General features: G+C 43.1%; 1 protein-coding gene across 1 annotated transcript in view; it reads left to right on the forward strand.

Annotated features, from left to right (window-relative positions):
* Nucleotides 1–410: 410 nt before the first annotated feature.
* Nucleotides 411–15649, forward strand: part of PFDN1 (prefoldin subunit 1) — a 35016-nt gene continuing 19777 nt past the window's right edge. Inside the window, exons 1-2 of the mRNA XM_026067880.1 lie at nt 411–509; nt 818–984. Coding sequence (XP_025923665.1) covers nt 417–509; nt 818–984 — 260 coding nt within the window. The 5' untranslated portion in view covers nt 411–416. The remainder of the gene's footprint in view (nt 510–817; nt 985–15649) is intronic.

Raw genomic sequence — 15649 nt, forward strand, 5'->3', positions numbered from 1 at the left:
AGGTGCCACTGGACCCACTGCACCCAGCCATCCTCTGCTGCCCAGCGCTGCCTGTGCCATCCCCGCCACAGGCAGCAGGCAGGATGCAGCACCTGGGCCGGCCAGGCCCGCGGCCCCCTGGGTGCCCGTGGGTCCCCACAGCCGTGGAGCCCGGGCTGTGCAGGCCCCCTAGGCCTCGGTCTGCCCTCAGGGCCTTGGCTGAGAGCATGGCTGCTGCGGGGAGATCGCTGGGCCGAGGGGCCGCCGGGGCCCCCTCCCTAAGGACACCCCAGGGTGCCCCCCAGAGCCCCCACCACCCCAGGGTCCCCGCCTGCCACCAGGATTCACCCCTCGCCGCAGCCCCTCCCCCCCCCATCCCCCCTCCGCCCGGGCGCCTCCTCTCCCCAGGATCCCCTCTCCCAGCCCTCCCCCCGCGCATGCGCACCATGGCCCGGCTCCCGCGCTCCCCCACTGCGCAGGCGCCGTGGCCAGGCAAGATGGCGGCGCCCGTGGACCTGGAGCTGAAGAAGGTACCGGGGCCCCCCGCCCGCGGCTGGAGGGCCGTGTTCTGCCGCCAGCTCCTGCCCCTCTCCCCCCGCTGCGGGGGTCTGGCCGCCTCCGTGGCCGCAGAGTGTCGCCCCCCCGCCCCGCCCTCGGTTGGGTGTTCCCGGGCAGGGTCCCGCGTGGTCCCCCGCTTTTGGGTGGCCTGGGCCCCGCCGTGGCCCCCCGGCGGCCTGGCCTCAGCGGCGCGGGGGCGGCCGGCCTCCGCCCCGGCCTGGCGGTCCCGGCCGCGGCCGAGCGGCCTCAGCTCCTCGCCACCGTTGCTCTCCCCCTTCAGGCCTTCACGGAGCTCCAGGCCAAAGTAATAGATACGCAGCAGAAGGTGAAGCTCGCCGACATCCAGATCGAGCAGCTGAGCAGGACAAAGAAGCACGCGCACCTCACTGACACGGAGATCATGACGCTGGTGGATGAGACCCGCATGTATGAGGGCGTAGGGAGAATGTGAGTGTCTGCCTGGCCTTCAGGACAAGTAGGGGAAGGTCTCAGCACTGTACTCTTCCAGACTGCTGAGAAAACAGCTTGCAAATGCCTTGTTTCTACCTTGTGCTGGTAGTCAAATGAGCTAGCAGGTATAATGGCAGCCTTGCGATGGGGCGATCTCACTTGTCTCAGTACCTAAGAGGTCTGCAAGCTGCTGCCTTAAGCAAGAGATTCTTCACTACTGCATATCTACTTTATGAAGAATATGCTGGCTTTTTCTCAGAATGTTCATTCTTTTCAATTTATCATTCTGTTTTCATTTGCTGTTCCAGTGATCTTGCTGGGAATGCAGTGAGGCATACTGGGCTTTATATCTTGGGATCAGGTGCCAGCAGTCTTTGAGAAGGAGTGTTACAACTTTTATTGCCTTTCTGTGCTTTTGCTTGTTGACTTTACTCCCGGCCTTAATGGTCTTATTTGGGTTGTCTGGGAATTTTGTAAGCTAGATTAGTGGAACAGGGTTCTAGTGACAAACTCTGTATTTGCAGGAAGACTGTCACAAACCTGTCCAGCCATTCATGATGGAATAATACACCATTCCTGATATAATTTATATCTAACACCTTGAAAAACACCCCTGCCCTTATGCAGTGCATATGCTCAGGGTTTTGCTTGCGCAAATGTTCTGCAGAAATGCTCTTTGCAGTGTCATGTCAGTGAATGTCAGTGCTCAGTGTTGCCCAGATTCTTTAAAGACTTGGAAGAGAGTRTGAAGCTTGTTTGCAGTCCCAGTAAACCTGTAAAGAAAGAAGTACTTTGAAGTGTTGGATGGTTGTCAAAACACCTTAGACTAGAATTAACGTGCTTTGATTAACTCTTACAATGCACTTCTGTTTGACTTCACCAGCTTCTTATAGAAGACCACACAAACCGGTTTCAAAAGCTGATAATGCATGCTTACTATGTAAACGTCATGCTAACTTTCTGCAAGACTTGGGAGTACTATGATTTTTCTGTTGTGTTGTGAGTTGGGTAACAGTGATGACTGTGCTTAGCTAGGGATGTGGTTTTGTGAAACACTGAATCTGATGTAACTGCTGCCAAAAGGGATGATTGTGTCCACCTCTTCCCCACCTGTGTTTCCCCCACCTTCTCTGTGTTGAAGTGAGTGATCGCACAACCATGCAGTGAGTTTGGTCAGCTTGCTGATTCAGTGGACAGTTAATTCGCCAAAAATGCCCTGGTCTGCCTTCCATCTGACCACACAATCTCTAGATTTAGTCTCAGAGACTGGGACTGGGAAGTGAGGCATGGTGTGTGGACTGTATTTTGCTGTGAGTTTTGAGATGAGACCAATGGAAAAATGAAGTTGTATGCAGACTTACAGAGGTGTTCAGCATGACGCAGCGTGTCCTTCCGATTTCTGTTGCGTGGCTCGCAGTGTATAAACTTTTTCATGCAGTCAAATTAGATGTTAGGTTTGTGTGGGGATGTTAGCAACTGGTACCTCCAAAGGAAACAGATTTTTGTCCCCTTCCAAGAGGTGGAGTGACTGTGATAGGGCCTGGAAGCAGGCTGTAGATGTAGAGATGGTGTTCAGAGCAGTGTTGCAAGACAGCTCATATGGGTTTTGTTTGGTGGTGGTTTTTTTGTTGTTTTTTTGGTGGGGGTGGGGAGTCACAGAGCAGAAGACAATTTTGGAAGTTCAACAATATTTTTTTTAATCTTTTTTTTCAATCTTAAAGCTAAATACTTCTCCTATATGGAGAAATCCCACAAGATAATTTAAAGGAGCCTATCAGTCTTTACGATAAATTAAAGTAGTATTGCTTGCAAATAACATGTGAGTGGCAAGTGGTATCAGTTCCTCTACTAGTTGAAGTGCATCATGCTGCTTTCTGTTTCTCTTCCACTTATGAGACACCTTCCTCCTTTGCTTCCTAAACCACTTATACTTTCTCTGTGTGCAGTAGCTGCTGGGGTGACAATCTTTTGGGGAGTCTTACTTTGCCTGCCTTTCCATGACCAGACAGGGTGGTGTAGGCCCTGCTGGGCAGCTCTCTATTCCTCAGGGCTGGTAAGGGTGCTGTCTGAAGAATATTTGTCTTATGGCAGTATTTAAAGGCTGGACTCTTCATAGGTTTTGTTGTGCCAATCACGATGCAGATTAAGAGGGATGGGATGCCTTGCAGATTAAGAGGGTGCTCTTGCTCTAAATACTATTCATTCACTGAGGGTGGTTCCCCCCCCCCCCCCCTTTACCTCGATATCCTGGTATTTCTGAGTTCTGCCTATTCTAGCCATGGGGCTGAAGGCTGTCTTGCAAATTGGCGTTGTGTTCTGGTAAGCTCTGGGTCACTCTTCAGTGTGAAGATCTCACATCAGGGACACAAGACTCTTCCTGTAACCACTTCTGACCACTAGTGGAGAATCTATTGCTGAAATTCAGGCATTTGGTGAAGCAGGCTAAAGATGCACTTGAGCAGGAGCGAATTCAAGGGCGGTCTGCTGTCTTGTCGTCCATAGGAGACCAAAGGAAGGGGTTGTCAGAGTTCTTCTGGCTGCAAAATCCATGTTCTGTGGAGTGAAATTGCAAGTTTTAAATTCATTGATGTCATTGGCTTGCACAGATATGGGAGTTTAGCCACTGAAGGGGTATTCGTGATTTCAACACTTGTGATTTTCTTTGCACGGTTTAGCATTGGCCAACATGACCAAAAGAGATGTAGGTGTTTTCTGTAAATAATGCTGGGGTTCTAGCAGGTTTCAGTTATCCAGAAAAGATGAACGTCTGCATCAGTGTTAGCTCTGATTACCTGTGCTCTTCTGACAACTTGCTCGAATAGCTGAATTCTTAGAAGTAGGCTTTATGCTTCTAGTCCTGCGCTCAACTTTATTTTGCTTTTTTAACCCATTTAAGCTGCTACATAGAATCTGGTTCTTGACAGAGTGTCTGTCTTTGCTTCAGCTGTGGTGGCTTGGGGTGTATGCATGGGGGTAATAAGTACACTTGAAGTGAATTATTTTGTAGAATAAGACACTCTGATCTTCCATGGCAGTGGAAGAATTGAGGAGCTGTGGTGATGTGCTGCACCCTGGAAGGAATTCTGCATAGTTTGGTACTCACTTCTGCACTACTTGGAAAGCAGTTCTGTGGTTTCTGCTCTCTGAACGCTGAGCCCGTTTCCTTTCTGAGGGGCTTTCTCTGCACCACTGGGGTATGTGAGAGTCCATTTGTCATCCCTGTGCTTGTTCCTTTTGCGTTGTAGTGTGTGTAACACAAAAAAGTGAACAGGACAGCTTGCCTCCACATGTGGTGCTCAATTTACTTTTACTACAGCTATTTTTGGTTTAACGTAAGAAATGTGTCACATAGTATGAGACGATGAATTGCTGTATACTGTACATATCCAAGAGACTGGGATATCATCTGAGTGGTGGCATCTTGCCAAATACATTTCAGTTCTGTTACTTCATGCTCTTTTGAAAGGTCTGTTACGTAGCCTGAGACAACTACCACTATGCTGGACTTCTGCTGCTTAAGCTGTGAACTGATATCATCATATTGCTTTGGGAGGTATGCTGAAAGTTTAAGCTTCAGAATTCTGTCTGAATATTTGAGACCTTTCCTTTTACATTCCTCTAACCTGTAAATAATGGTCTTGTTCAGGTTATGGAAGAAAAACATGAGACACTTATGCTAGACAGAATGAGAAGAGCACTGTGGGTTTTTTTTGCCATAGGATGCCAAAATGGATACTGAGTTTTGGGTCAATATTGCTTTATCATCAGTTTAATTCTACAACAAATGGGAAAGTACTTAAGAAAATGAGCCTAAGAAAGTAAAAATTAAGCAAATAGTGTAGCACAACTTGATTTTCAAGGCTTGGTGCAGGTATAATATTTTATGGGGACAGTTGTAATAATCTGATTTTGACAAGTTATTTTAAGAGCAGATTTAAACATGTTCCTAATTTTAGTGTGGTTCTTGGTTTTGTTTGAAAATGAGACATAATATATCATCATAAGCTCACTTTCCTCCACCCCTGAAGACTACAATCACTACTGCAAATCACTGTTTCCATAACACTTTTTTTATATAAAGCTGCAATAGTTGCAAGATGGGTGGTTTTTTTTTTTTTTTTTTGGRGGGGGGAGAGAGTGGCTCTTTGATTCTACTAGCACAGATCATTGCAGAATATGGTAGCTGTACCATGCTTCCTGCTCACGTTTCAGAAGCTCACAAAGAGCTGAAGGGCGTGCAAGGCTTAATCTTTATGGTTCAGCTACTAACTATAGGTTTGTTTATGAAACCTGAGTAGCTCTCCAGTACCCCTCTCCTTGGGCAAGGCTTTATGCAGAGTTTAGTACTCAGCCCCCGCTGCCGACAAGCTGACAGGTGCTGCAACATTTAAATAAATCCCAGGGACAAGCATATTGGAATCAGCCTCTGATCAATATGTAAATAATAAATTTGAAGCTCCCCTATCTTCCTGTTGAAAAAGTGAAGTTTTTATTTTCAACACTGTCTGGTGTGTCAGTAGAATCAGACACTCAACAGTGAAGAAAGAACAAAATATGTGACCTGCTGCTTGCTACTCAGCTGCTGTTTATGCTGTATATTGAATAAGGCAGAGGCCCTGGCAGACAGTATGTGTGGAATTGAAGGCTGCATGTCATAATACATATGCATAAGTGAGCAGGATTTATGTTACACAGTTGGATTTTATTTTAGCTTTTTTTCTAATTTTGAACTGCTTGTTTTTTTGGTTTTGTTTTTTGGTTTTGTTTTTTTTTTCCCCAGCCTGAAGAGTGTTCTTTAGAGTGTATTTGTGAGTGTGTGTATAAAAGGTTGTAGGGTCTCTTTTGGAAGGTGTTGCAGAAAGCAAAAATCAAACTGATATGCACATAGGTAATCCAGAAGATGACTGTACAGGTGTCTTTAATGTGAGTAATGAAGTATGTGGTAGCAGTTGCCATCCTTTTCTTGGCCAGTCAGTACTATGAGAGAGCAGATTCAGAATTTGTCAGTGGGTTTTGCAGTTAGCTACTGAAAATAGTGAGGTGTTGGGAGTCTTGGCTCCTGAGTTCTGTTTCAGGATCAGAAAGGGAGCTTGTCCTTTTCCAACTTCATATATTCTGGTTTCCCACTATTTCACTCCCCCCCCCCCACCCCCCCACACACTTAGATCTTATTCCTGCTGTCCTGGGCTGCTTGATTGTAATCTCTCGGATATCTTGGTCCAGTAATAGCTTCCTGCCCTGCTGGTCTAAATAGTTCCTCCATGAAGTATTGAAATTTCAAAGAAGAGATTGCCATGGCCTGCATGCAAACTGAATATGTGCCTAGTTCTTGGAGATACCTGCATTTCTTAAAAAATCAGCTTTAGACAGAGAGCTGGCGTCAAATGGGCACATCCAGTCAATTTTAATCAAATGTATAAGCAACAGAAAGAAGTGTCTTACAATGAAAATAGGAGCTAATTAAAAAAGTAGGTGCTTTACTCAGCCCTACTTAAAATAAGCCTGTCAGTTTAACCCCCCCTACCCACTTCTTGCACATTGTAATAGAAGTTGATGAATCAACTGATACAATTTTTGTGATGCTTGTCTATCTTGCCTAGAGACATTTAACTCTTTAGGAACATATTTCTGTTGGATCTAGGAGGATAAGATTCAAACAAATCTGTTCCATTGATCTTCTGTGTATAACTGCCTTTTTCACTGCCTATTACCTAGGCAATACAGAAGAAGGAGATACCTGAATAAATGTAAAAGAGTTAAAATTGAAACCAAGGAGAAGAAAAGGATCAGAACATGAGATGAATTTCTCTTGTAAACTGCCATAGTGGCTAAAAGAGATGATCTGCTGTGGTCCAGAGGCAGTGTAAATGCCAGAGCCTAAAAGATGTCTTGCACTTTGCAGGTCAACAATTTGAATTTCAAACAGACTGTCATGGGCAGTTGTTGCAATGGTGCACAGTTCTCTTTCGATATATGCTTTGCAAGTATTATATGCTTTGAGGAGCTTGAAATGTCCCTGCTTCTGTGGCTTGAAGTGCCAAATGACTTGACAAAAAAAGTGTCTTATTTCTGAAGTCTTCAAAGCTCTTAAAATGTTACTTTGCTATTCTGAAACTTCAAGAAATTCTAGCTATTTTAACTTTTAGTGGATTTAAAGTATTGTCTTTTGAGTCTTCTCCTACTTCCCAAAGGAAGCATTGAAATTGGGCATTAGAGTCCCTGGGAAACACTCAGTGTTGGAGCATTTTTTTTCAGACTATGGGAGTGTTTTTCTGGTTCGGCATGGGGACTTAAATTGAGTTGTCCTGTGGCAGAGAAGAATGCCCAAATCACTGGACCAAAGGGATTCTGGGAGAATCCTTGTCTTGCTCAGGGAAGCCATTGCCAATGGTATCAATAGGTATCTAACTGTCAGGACAGAGTGTGACAAGGTAGGCCAACGCTCAGGGCTCACTGCTGTCATGGGGAGATATGCAGGACCAGTTCCCAGTCTGATATGCATATGTAAGCATAATATATAAAATTTGTTACATGGAACAGCCTTGACACGTGTGAGAGAACCAGGTCAGGGCATCCTCTGACAGTGGTTCAAACTCAAACTTCTTTTCAAGAGCTAGCTGCGTGCTCTTGTTCAAAATCAAAAGGAGGAGGATTTAAGTCATGTCTCCTACATCAAAACACTGAAGTAATGTGTGAGGAAGCCAACACTTCATGATGATGAGAATGCTGTTTTACACAAGTTTAATACAGAGATTTGAGAACCCAAGTGCTTAATTCAGGAATGCTGCAACTACTGCCTCCCCTCGCCCCCCTTCCCTCCCAAACTATTTGCTGAATTCACAGAATGTGTCACCAGTACAAAAATTAGGCTTTCTGGGAAGAAATGATTTGCCAAGACAATGTCTAGTTTTCTTTGGTCAGCAAATGCTAATTCTGGAAAGTTTGTTCTTGGTGATTAAAACAATCGCACTGTTGTTTCCTAGTGCTAGCTGATTTAACTCTAGCATTTAGACATATCTCTGCATTAATGTTATGTTTGATTTCAAAAGAGATATATCCTCCTTTGTTCAATCCTGTTTAGGTTCTTAGTGAAGGACATTCTGATAAGAATGTCAAACGTAAGTTTGCCAGTCAGAGTACAGCAGTATTTCTGTGTCGTCACTTTCTGATCACAGAAGAGTTGTGTTTTTTTGTTGTTTTTTTTTCTTTAACAGAAGTGCCTTTAGGATTGACCAAGTGTTCAGGCTAACTTCTGCTTGCCAGTTTTCTCCTGAGTGCCTATTCATTTGAGGGGTGGGTGGGTTTTTTTGTTTGTTTGTTTGTTTGTTTGTTTTTTAGGAATTTGTGGCTAATTCTTGAAAATAGTGGAGACTTTAGAAATGAATCTTGACTTCCTGTTATCAGAAGAATTATTTCTGTTTTCTTCAGCTTGCAACTTTCAAATTCAGTGCAAAATAAGCTGCAAAAATCCATCAGAAGTGCATACCCTAGTAGACATGCTGTAGTCGTTTGACTTTCCTTTGCTTAAACAGGTCATCATCGTGACATATTAAAAATTACATAAATGAAAATAAAAGAGACAGTCACGAGAAGTAGGGTGAGGAAAACCTATTCATGTCGCTTTTATATTTGTAACTTGTAGTCAGTCATGTTTACACTGCTTTCCTCACATGGTTTGAATCCCAAATGTTGTTTATTTCTGTTTATTAAAGAGGAGGCATTTGCTGCTTTTTTTTCTTTTAATTCCATTTATCTTGATTGAAAAGAATGGATGATGCCCTTTAAAAGCTGACCACAGTACTATTTCACTATTTTTGGTTGTACTATATTTAATACAAACTTAAAAGGTATATTCCAGCTTTCTTTTTTTAAAGAACCAAGTATGAACAATGGTATAAATCTGCCGTCTAGTTAAGTGTCTGGCAATGCAGAAACTGCTTTTTGCAAGATGTGTTACTATCTTGGTTTGGGGTAATGTAATATGCTGTAGCTATTGACAGATCCCCCCAAAAAAGAGTGAAGGCTCAATGTAAACATGGCCTGAGATGCAGAACAAAAACCATTCACCCTCAGCTGGGCAAGGGCTATGTGTTGGGTCAGACCTTAGGGGGTTTTGAGGCAGTGAATAATATGGCAATTTTTGTTCTTTTCCTTTAGCTCCTTATGGTAAATAGGTTTATGGCTTACACATCTTCATCTGAGTAAAAGTTACCTTTGTTGTGGCCTACTTAAGACTCAATTTGGAACGCTTCCAGCACTGTTAATCCTGGTCTCTGTTTGTGCTCCAGGGCTGTCAGACTTGGTTTGCACAGGTATTGCTCCCCACTGGGGTTACTGCCAGCATGCTTCAATAGAGTTGCCTCCTTCTCAAATGTGTCCTTAAACCTGATACATATCTAACTCTGAGTGCAGTAGTAAAATGACATGTGAGTTATAAACTGCTGCTTCTGAAATGTATTTGTATATAATCCTCCCAATATAGGCTGTAGGATTTGTTTTGCTTTAAGGTATGTGCTACTTTGGGAGGGAAAAATAGCTATGTTTAGCTATATTGAGAATGTCACAATGAGACAACTGGCCACTAAAATAAAAGCAAACGTAGGAATGGCTTCAACTAATCCGCTCCAAGTGAGCTGCTTCAGAAGCTCTGGTCAAGGGATATGATCTGTTGAATGAGAAATTCAAAATCAGACTGAAAAATATGAAGCCCTTAGACATGAAGGGTGGCAGCACAAATTATAATTAGTCATGGTTTTAATTTTTTTTTTTTTTAATATATTGCTTGTTTGTCTTGCTTGGAACTGGGTAATTCAGCTAGGATGACTAAAATTGGAATTTGCTGGGTGTATAAGTAGTGCCTGTTATGAAGTGCATAGGGAATCATTTTTAGAAGTATAGGCAAGACCCTAGGAGAGTGAAGGGGGCTTTTTGGGTGCTTGTAGTCATGAACAGCCGGCTCCTGTTCCAATCAAGCTAGATTGCTTGGGGATCAGCTCATTGGAAGCCTCTCTTCTATTGGCTTTGAACAGTACTTAAAATGCATTAATCCCCTACTGAGTATGCTCAAAGCTTGAGGAACAGTGCAAGTTCAGAATTAAAAAGCATCTTTGAATAGATAAGGGCATGACTGGGCTTAGCCAAACTTTTCACATGGAGTAGTCTAATAGAAATGCTTGGTTTCAAGAAGCAATATGTAAAATCTAAATGGCTGTGCTGTGTTATAACACTTAACAGCATTTTTTTTTAACTATAAAAAATGTGTTAAAAGAATATTAAGGCTTTGTACAGAGGTGTTAGTTTTTCTTTTCAATATTTTAATTTACACTTCTGCATGCAGTTTCCCAAACTCAGTGGTCTGTAAAGCTGAAGTTATAATGACCCTTGTGTGAACTGGGAGCCAGACTGAATGGATGTTTAGATATGTCGTTCATAGTCATTCTGGAAAAATAATACTGGAGCTTTCCCACCTGTAAAACTGCTTCTCTCTGAAGTTAGGCAGAGGATATATATTAACATCAGGCAGTGGAAAAGCTAAGATTTCCTGGGCACCCTGCACAGGTTTCTGCAGCAATCCAAGTGGACTGAAGTGGAAAGATGGATGTTGCAAACTGGCTGGAGGAAACCTGTGACCTGCTCTGTGACTCCTTCCCTACTGATTTTAATATTTGCTTTGCCGTCAGGTGGAGTGATAGCTAGCTGTTGCTGCTTGGCCCAAGTCTGGGACTAACTTAGGCTGCTCCATGGGGCAGATGTGCTCAGGGCAGCTGGAGCATCCAGGCTCTGGTCTGACTTCTGAAGTGCTTTCCTGAGCAAAATGCGTAGTGCTAGTTCCCACAGATCTTTAATATGGCTGGTTGTGAACAGCTCCCTATGAGGGTAACATATGGACCCAGGTTGTTACTTCAGAATCTGGAGGCTATAAAGCTTTCCAAAGAAATGGTAGCAAATTATATATAAAAACTGTTGGCAAACTACCTGTTTCTTTTCTCATTCCTAGAAATACCTGAACCATCTTACCTAAATAGAAGCTGGAGAGCAGATAAAGTGCTTGTATTTGAGACAGATGCCAAATGCTGAAAGTTTCAGCTGTAAAGGTCAAAGATTGTTAAAGTTGCAAGCAATTTAAAATAGGGGCTCTTGGTGGAAAATCTTAACTATGGGCATCACTGTGACTCCGCCTGTAATAACTTGCTTGTCATAGTATACAGGCTGGCTTGTGCTGAACACATATCTCCATAACCTCATTCCTTAAGAGATGAATGTTTCGGTATCTAATATTATGTTTTAAAGTCAAATAAACAGTACATTTTGGTATAAACAAATTGAGTTATGGAATTACTTACCCTCTACGAACATCACTTTGTGGGTGTGTACGTGTGATACAAAGGAGCAGACAGACGATGAAGTTAATAGCATTGCTGGCCAGTGTAACTAGAGCCTGAAGACCATTTTGCCCAGGGTGTAAGGGAGTGCTGCATAAACATTTAACAAATGGGGCACCATATCTAGAAACTTAAGATTGGGAAGGGGTCAGAAATATTTTCAGAGGGAAACAAGCAACTAGTCTCATAGAGCGTAAATCACTTGTTCTGCCTTAGAGAAATAAAAAGTCTGATGTGGAGCTAGCAGAGGGCTGTAGGGAATAAAATAGAAACAAGTGGGAATATTTAGAGTGAGGTTTCTCTTTCAATTCCCTTGTACTCTGTTTTTGTTCCTCACATTACACTTCAGAACCAGCAGGCATTGGGGGATCAGAGTGTGTAGATACAGCTGATTCAAAAATACTTTAGTGTGTTAAAGAGCTGCTCTTGTTGGCAGCCCAGATTTGGCTGAACATTGCTGTCCTGGAGGAGCCCAGTTCTTCATAATCTACTTTTCATTGTTTGGTTTGGGGTTTTTACCTCTATACCAGCATTAGGAAAATTGTGAGGTATCAAGAATAGAACAAATAGTTGCCCTGCTGTTATTCACCATTCCCTTTTAAGTAAGTGACCCACTGAGACTTGGTGAATCCGTCTACTATGAGCCAGAAATTTCTGGTGTTATTTAACAGTAGTGCAAAAAGCTTTCATGTTAAGAGGGGATTGTTATTAAGCTTTGGAATTAGTGTGGTGTTCAAAATTTTTTCTGATTCATTGTGTCGTGTTTGATAGTCTGGATTAAAAGACACCTATTAGTGTGTGCTGCAAAATTTTTGTCTGTATTTAAGAGAGAAAAGCTTCATTCCTGAAGGAGGAGACAAGTGAGCTCAATTATTTCATTTCTGTCACCATAAATCAAATCTTCTTCCAGATAACTTTATTTCTTGTCTTACTCCTCCAGACTATGGGTCCTTAAAGTCAGCCCAGTTAAATGTGCGAACTCCCAGAGCTTGGAGCCTCCTGCGATGGACTCTGGCAGAACGGTCTGTGGAGGAAGCTCTTCAGTGCTGCCTTGCCCCCGTATCAGGGCCTTCGTATCAGTCATATAATCTGACAAGTTCAGCTTCACAGAACAGAAAGTGTCATCTAAGTTCTGTGATACAGTATTTTTGAACAGAGGGCCAGCTCTCAGTTGGTGGTGTACCCCCAGTGAGCAAATGTGTCAAGTGAAGCTGTTTGAAAATATTCTCGCTCCGGGAGGAATTCAGAGTTCAAAACCTTCTGTGGCTCTTTCACGAGCTTAAAAAATTCACAAACAAAATAACCGAGTTTGAGTGAAACAATGCAGCAGAATGATAGCACCTTATTTCTCTTGAACTTGAAGGGGGGGGGAAGTAGTCTATTTGGTGTTTTAGTCAGATTGATTGAAATAAGGAAATCCTGGTAAAACTAACTCTGACTTATTACAAATGCCCTGCAGTACCTCTTATATGACAAATGGAACAGGCTTCTACCTTTTCTGATCGTTGCCATAAACTGTGCATTTCCTTAGGTAAAAACTTTGGCCAAGATCTTCATAACGTGTATATCCCAAGCTGGAGGCTAGAACACTGACCGGTTTTTGAGTCCTTAGCATGTTGTAAAGTGAAGACACGAATTTAATTAGTTAACTGTGGATGTGGCTTTACAGATTCAACTTTGGAAAAGTTGGCCTTTGACAGCTTGCGTGGCAGTAAGAATAGCCGGTGTACAGCTGTAAGGCTGGGGACTTGGCAGTCTTGTGGCAGGAAATTAAAACGGGTGTCTTGAAACTGCTACTGATGCAAACCTTTCGAAGGGTGCTGCCCTCTAAGGCAGGGACATCTGAGCTGCTTCTGAGCCAGCCTGTGGGCTGACGCCCATTCCAGCACACCATTTTATGGCAAATAAAATGGGGGTTGTAGCATTTGTCCCAAGCTGCCCACATAAGTCTCGTCAGTGCTGACTTCAGCCATCCTTTTTTAATTTGCTGTCGCGTGTCTGTTAGAGCATTGCGGAAGGGTGGGAGGGAGGATATTTTCCCAGATGAGTGCTGTTGACATTTGCAGAATAGAAGTTAAGTCAGCGGCTTATTCATTCAGAGTGTCTTAGTGCCCTGTAGTGTTTCTAAGCCTGCAGAGATCACTTCAGTGCCATGTAGATCATCAGAGATCTCTCAAGTTACGTGGGAAGAAGGAAAATTGATCAAAATCATGTCAGTTTTTAATGCTGTTATTTTGACTTGGGGGTGTCAATGAAACCAAGATCGTCACTATTGCTATACAGTTTGGGGAAGCAAATGGGAAGGTGCTGGAGAGGTATTCCCTTCTTCTCCTTCCCCCTCCAAAAAAAAGAAAGTCTTAAGGAAACATGTTTCTACACATTCTGCGCGTGCACACAGAGTATCGGGAAAGCAGCACTGTGGAAAAGGATTGATGACTTGTGCTTGATGTCTAAGGGCACCTTGCAGCTTTGGTTTTCGCTAATGATGGCTACCGCACAAGCGTGGCAAAATGATGGTCTTCACGCTGAGATCTGTGGGGGGACCTGAAGGGTAGTATTTCTCTCATCCAGCATACAGACTCAGTGTAAAAGCATCAGAATGACATGGTAGCTGGTCATTCTGAAAAGCAGTTCCTCTCTGGCTGGATTCAGGTCTGCATCTAGTAGAAACATAAATAGCCTCCCTCTCCTGGAACAGTGGGCATGGACATCATATTCACAAGGCCAGACAAAACCCATGTTTTATTTCGGCAGGCTGGCGCATGCTGGAACCGGAAAAATGTTACCACTGTATGCAAGTGGATTGTGGGGGCATCTACTTGAGAGTATGAGTGAGCGATGATGTTAAGAACAGGAGCAAATATGAGAACAAAGATGATACCAGGAATAAGCATGATCTGAGAGAGACTGGAAAGAATTGAGGAGAGATTTGGGAAAATTACAAAGAGATACAGTGCAAATTACTGTAGAAAAGAGAAGGTAGATTGGAATCGGGGAGGGAAGTGGGAGAAGGAGGAGGGATTGCTAAATGCAGTTAATAGAAGCACTGAAGAGGGTGTTAATTGACAACCTGTTATAATTAACCACAGTTCTGCTCCCATGCATTTCAGGAATGGATATGGCAGACAGTTTTCATTTTGGCTTTTGCATTGCTGATGCAGAGTATGCTGGCTTTCAAGCCAAGCAGTGGATACCCATTTGTGTTCAAAGAGCACCTTCCAGGCCCTGAGTAAACATGTTAATAATATCACTTGTCATGGGAGATGGTACTACAAATTGTTTTCAGACTTTTGTGTATTAGACAGGGAATGCAGTCTGACTCTGCCCTGTCTAAAGCTGTTCATTTTGACTGTTCAAACATGAACAGTCACTTGGCACAAAGACATTGACCCAGATACTGGTTAGTGCTGAAGGGAACTCATTGGTATGACCTGTGGAGGCTCCTTCTAAATCCCCCAGGGGACATTAGGGAAAGGGCTGATATGCAGCTTGTACATTCCTTGCGTCTGGGAGGACGAAGGGCGACTGTGGAGGGTTCCTAAAATTCATTTGAACTTATTTGTCTTTGTGGGATATCAGAGCCATGTGCTGAGAGCTTCTTTGGATACTGTTGTTCCTTCAAAGGCTCTTCTGAGCAAATCAGACAGCTTTTGCATGCCATCTAGCAGGATTGCTTTGACTGAGATGTTGTGGAAGTATCTTACAAATCCCTTTGTTAGCAATTAAAAAAACAGAACAAATGGAAACCAGTGACTGCAATTTCAGTTAAAAACAAGTACTTCCCACCCTACAGAAAAACCCTCTGAACTTAGAAAGTATAAGAATTTGGAAGTTACTGAGGACACATGTTAAAGCCAAGCCCTAAACAGTGGGAGCTGTGATAGCTCAATCACAGAGTTATGGTTCACCTACCTTTATCTATGGTGAAAGCAATGGGGTCTATAGCAAGTGTTGTTTTCTATTGTGCAGGTTTATTTAATTTGTGAGCATTAAAGCGGTAATGTGTGGCTCTTAACTGTTGAGAGGAACCTTCCTGACTACATACTATTCATGAATGAGGACCTTTTTGACTGGTATTTGATGAGACAGACTCCCCTTTGCTAGCTGTGTGGAAGAACTGCTTTCAAAAATGTTATGTGTCAAAGTTTTCAAGGACTCTAAATCATAAATGGAAATCTCTGTGCATTCTTTTTCTTCCCCCAAAGTAATGGGTGAAATTAGTGAGCAAACCTTAAAGGCTAGCCCAGTGGCATAGCTATTCCCTCAGTTGTGTTGTCTGA

The sequence above is a fragment of the Apteryx rowi genome, unplaced genomic scaffold (genome assembly GCF_003343035.1).
Source record: "Apteryx rowi isolate R43461 unplaced genomic scaffold, aptRow1 scaffold_264, whole genome shotgun sequence".
NCBI classification, from domain to species: domain Eukaryota; kingdom Metazoa; phylum Chordata; class Aves; order Apterygiformes; family Apterygidae; genus Apteryx; species Apteryx rowi.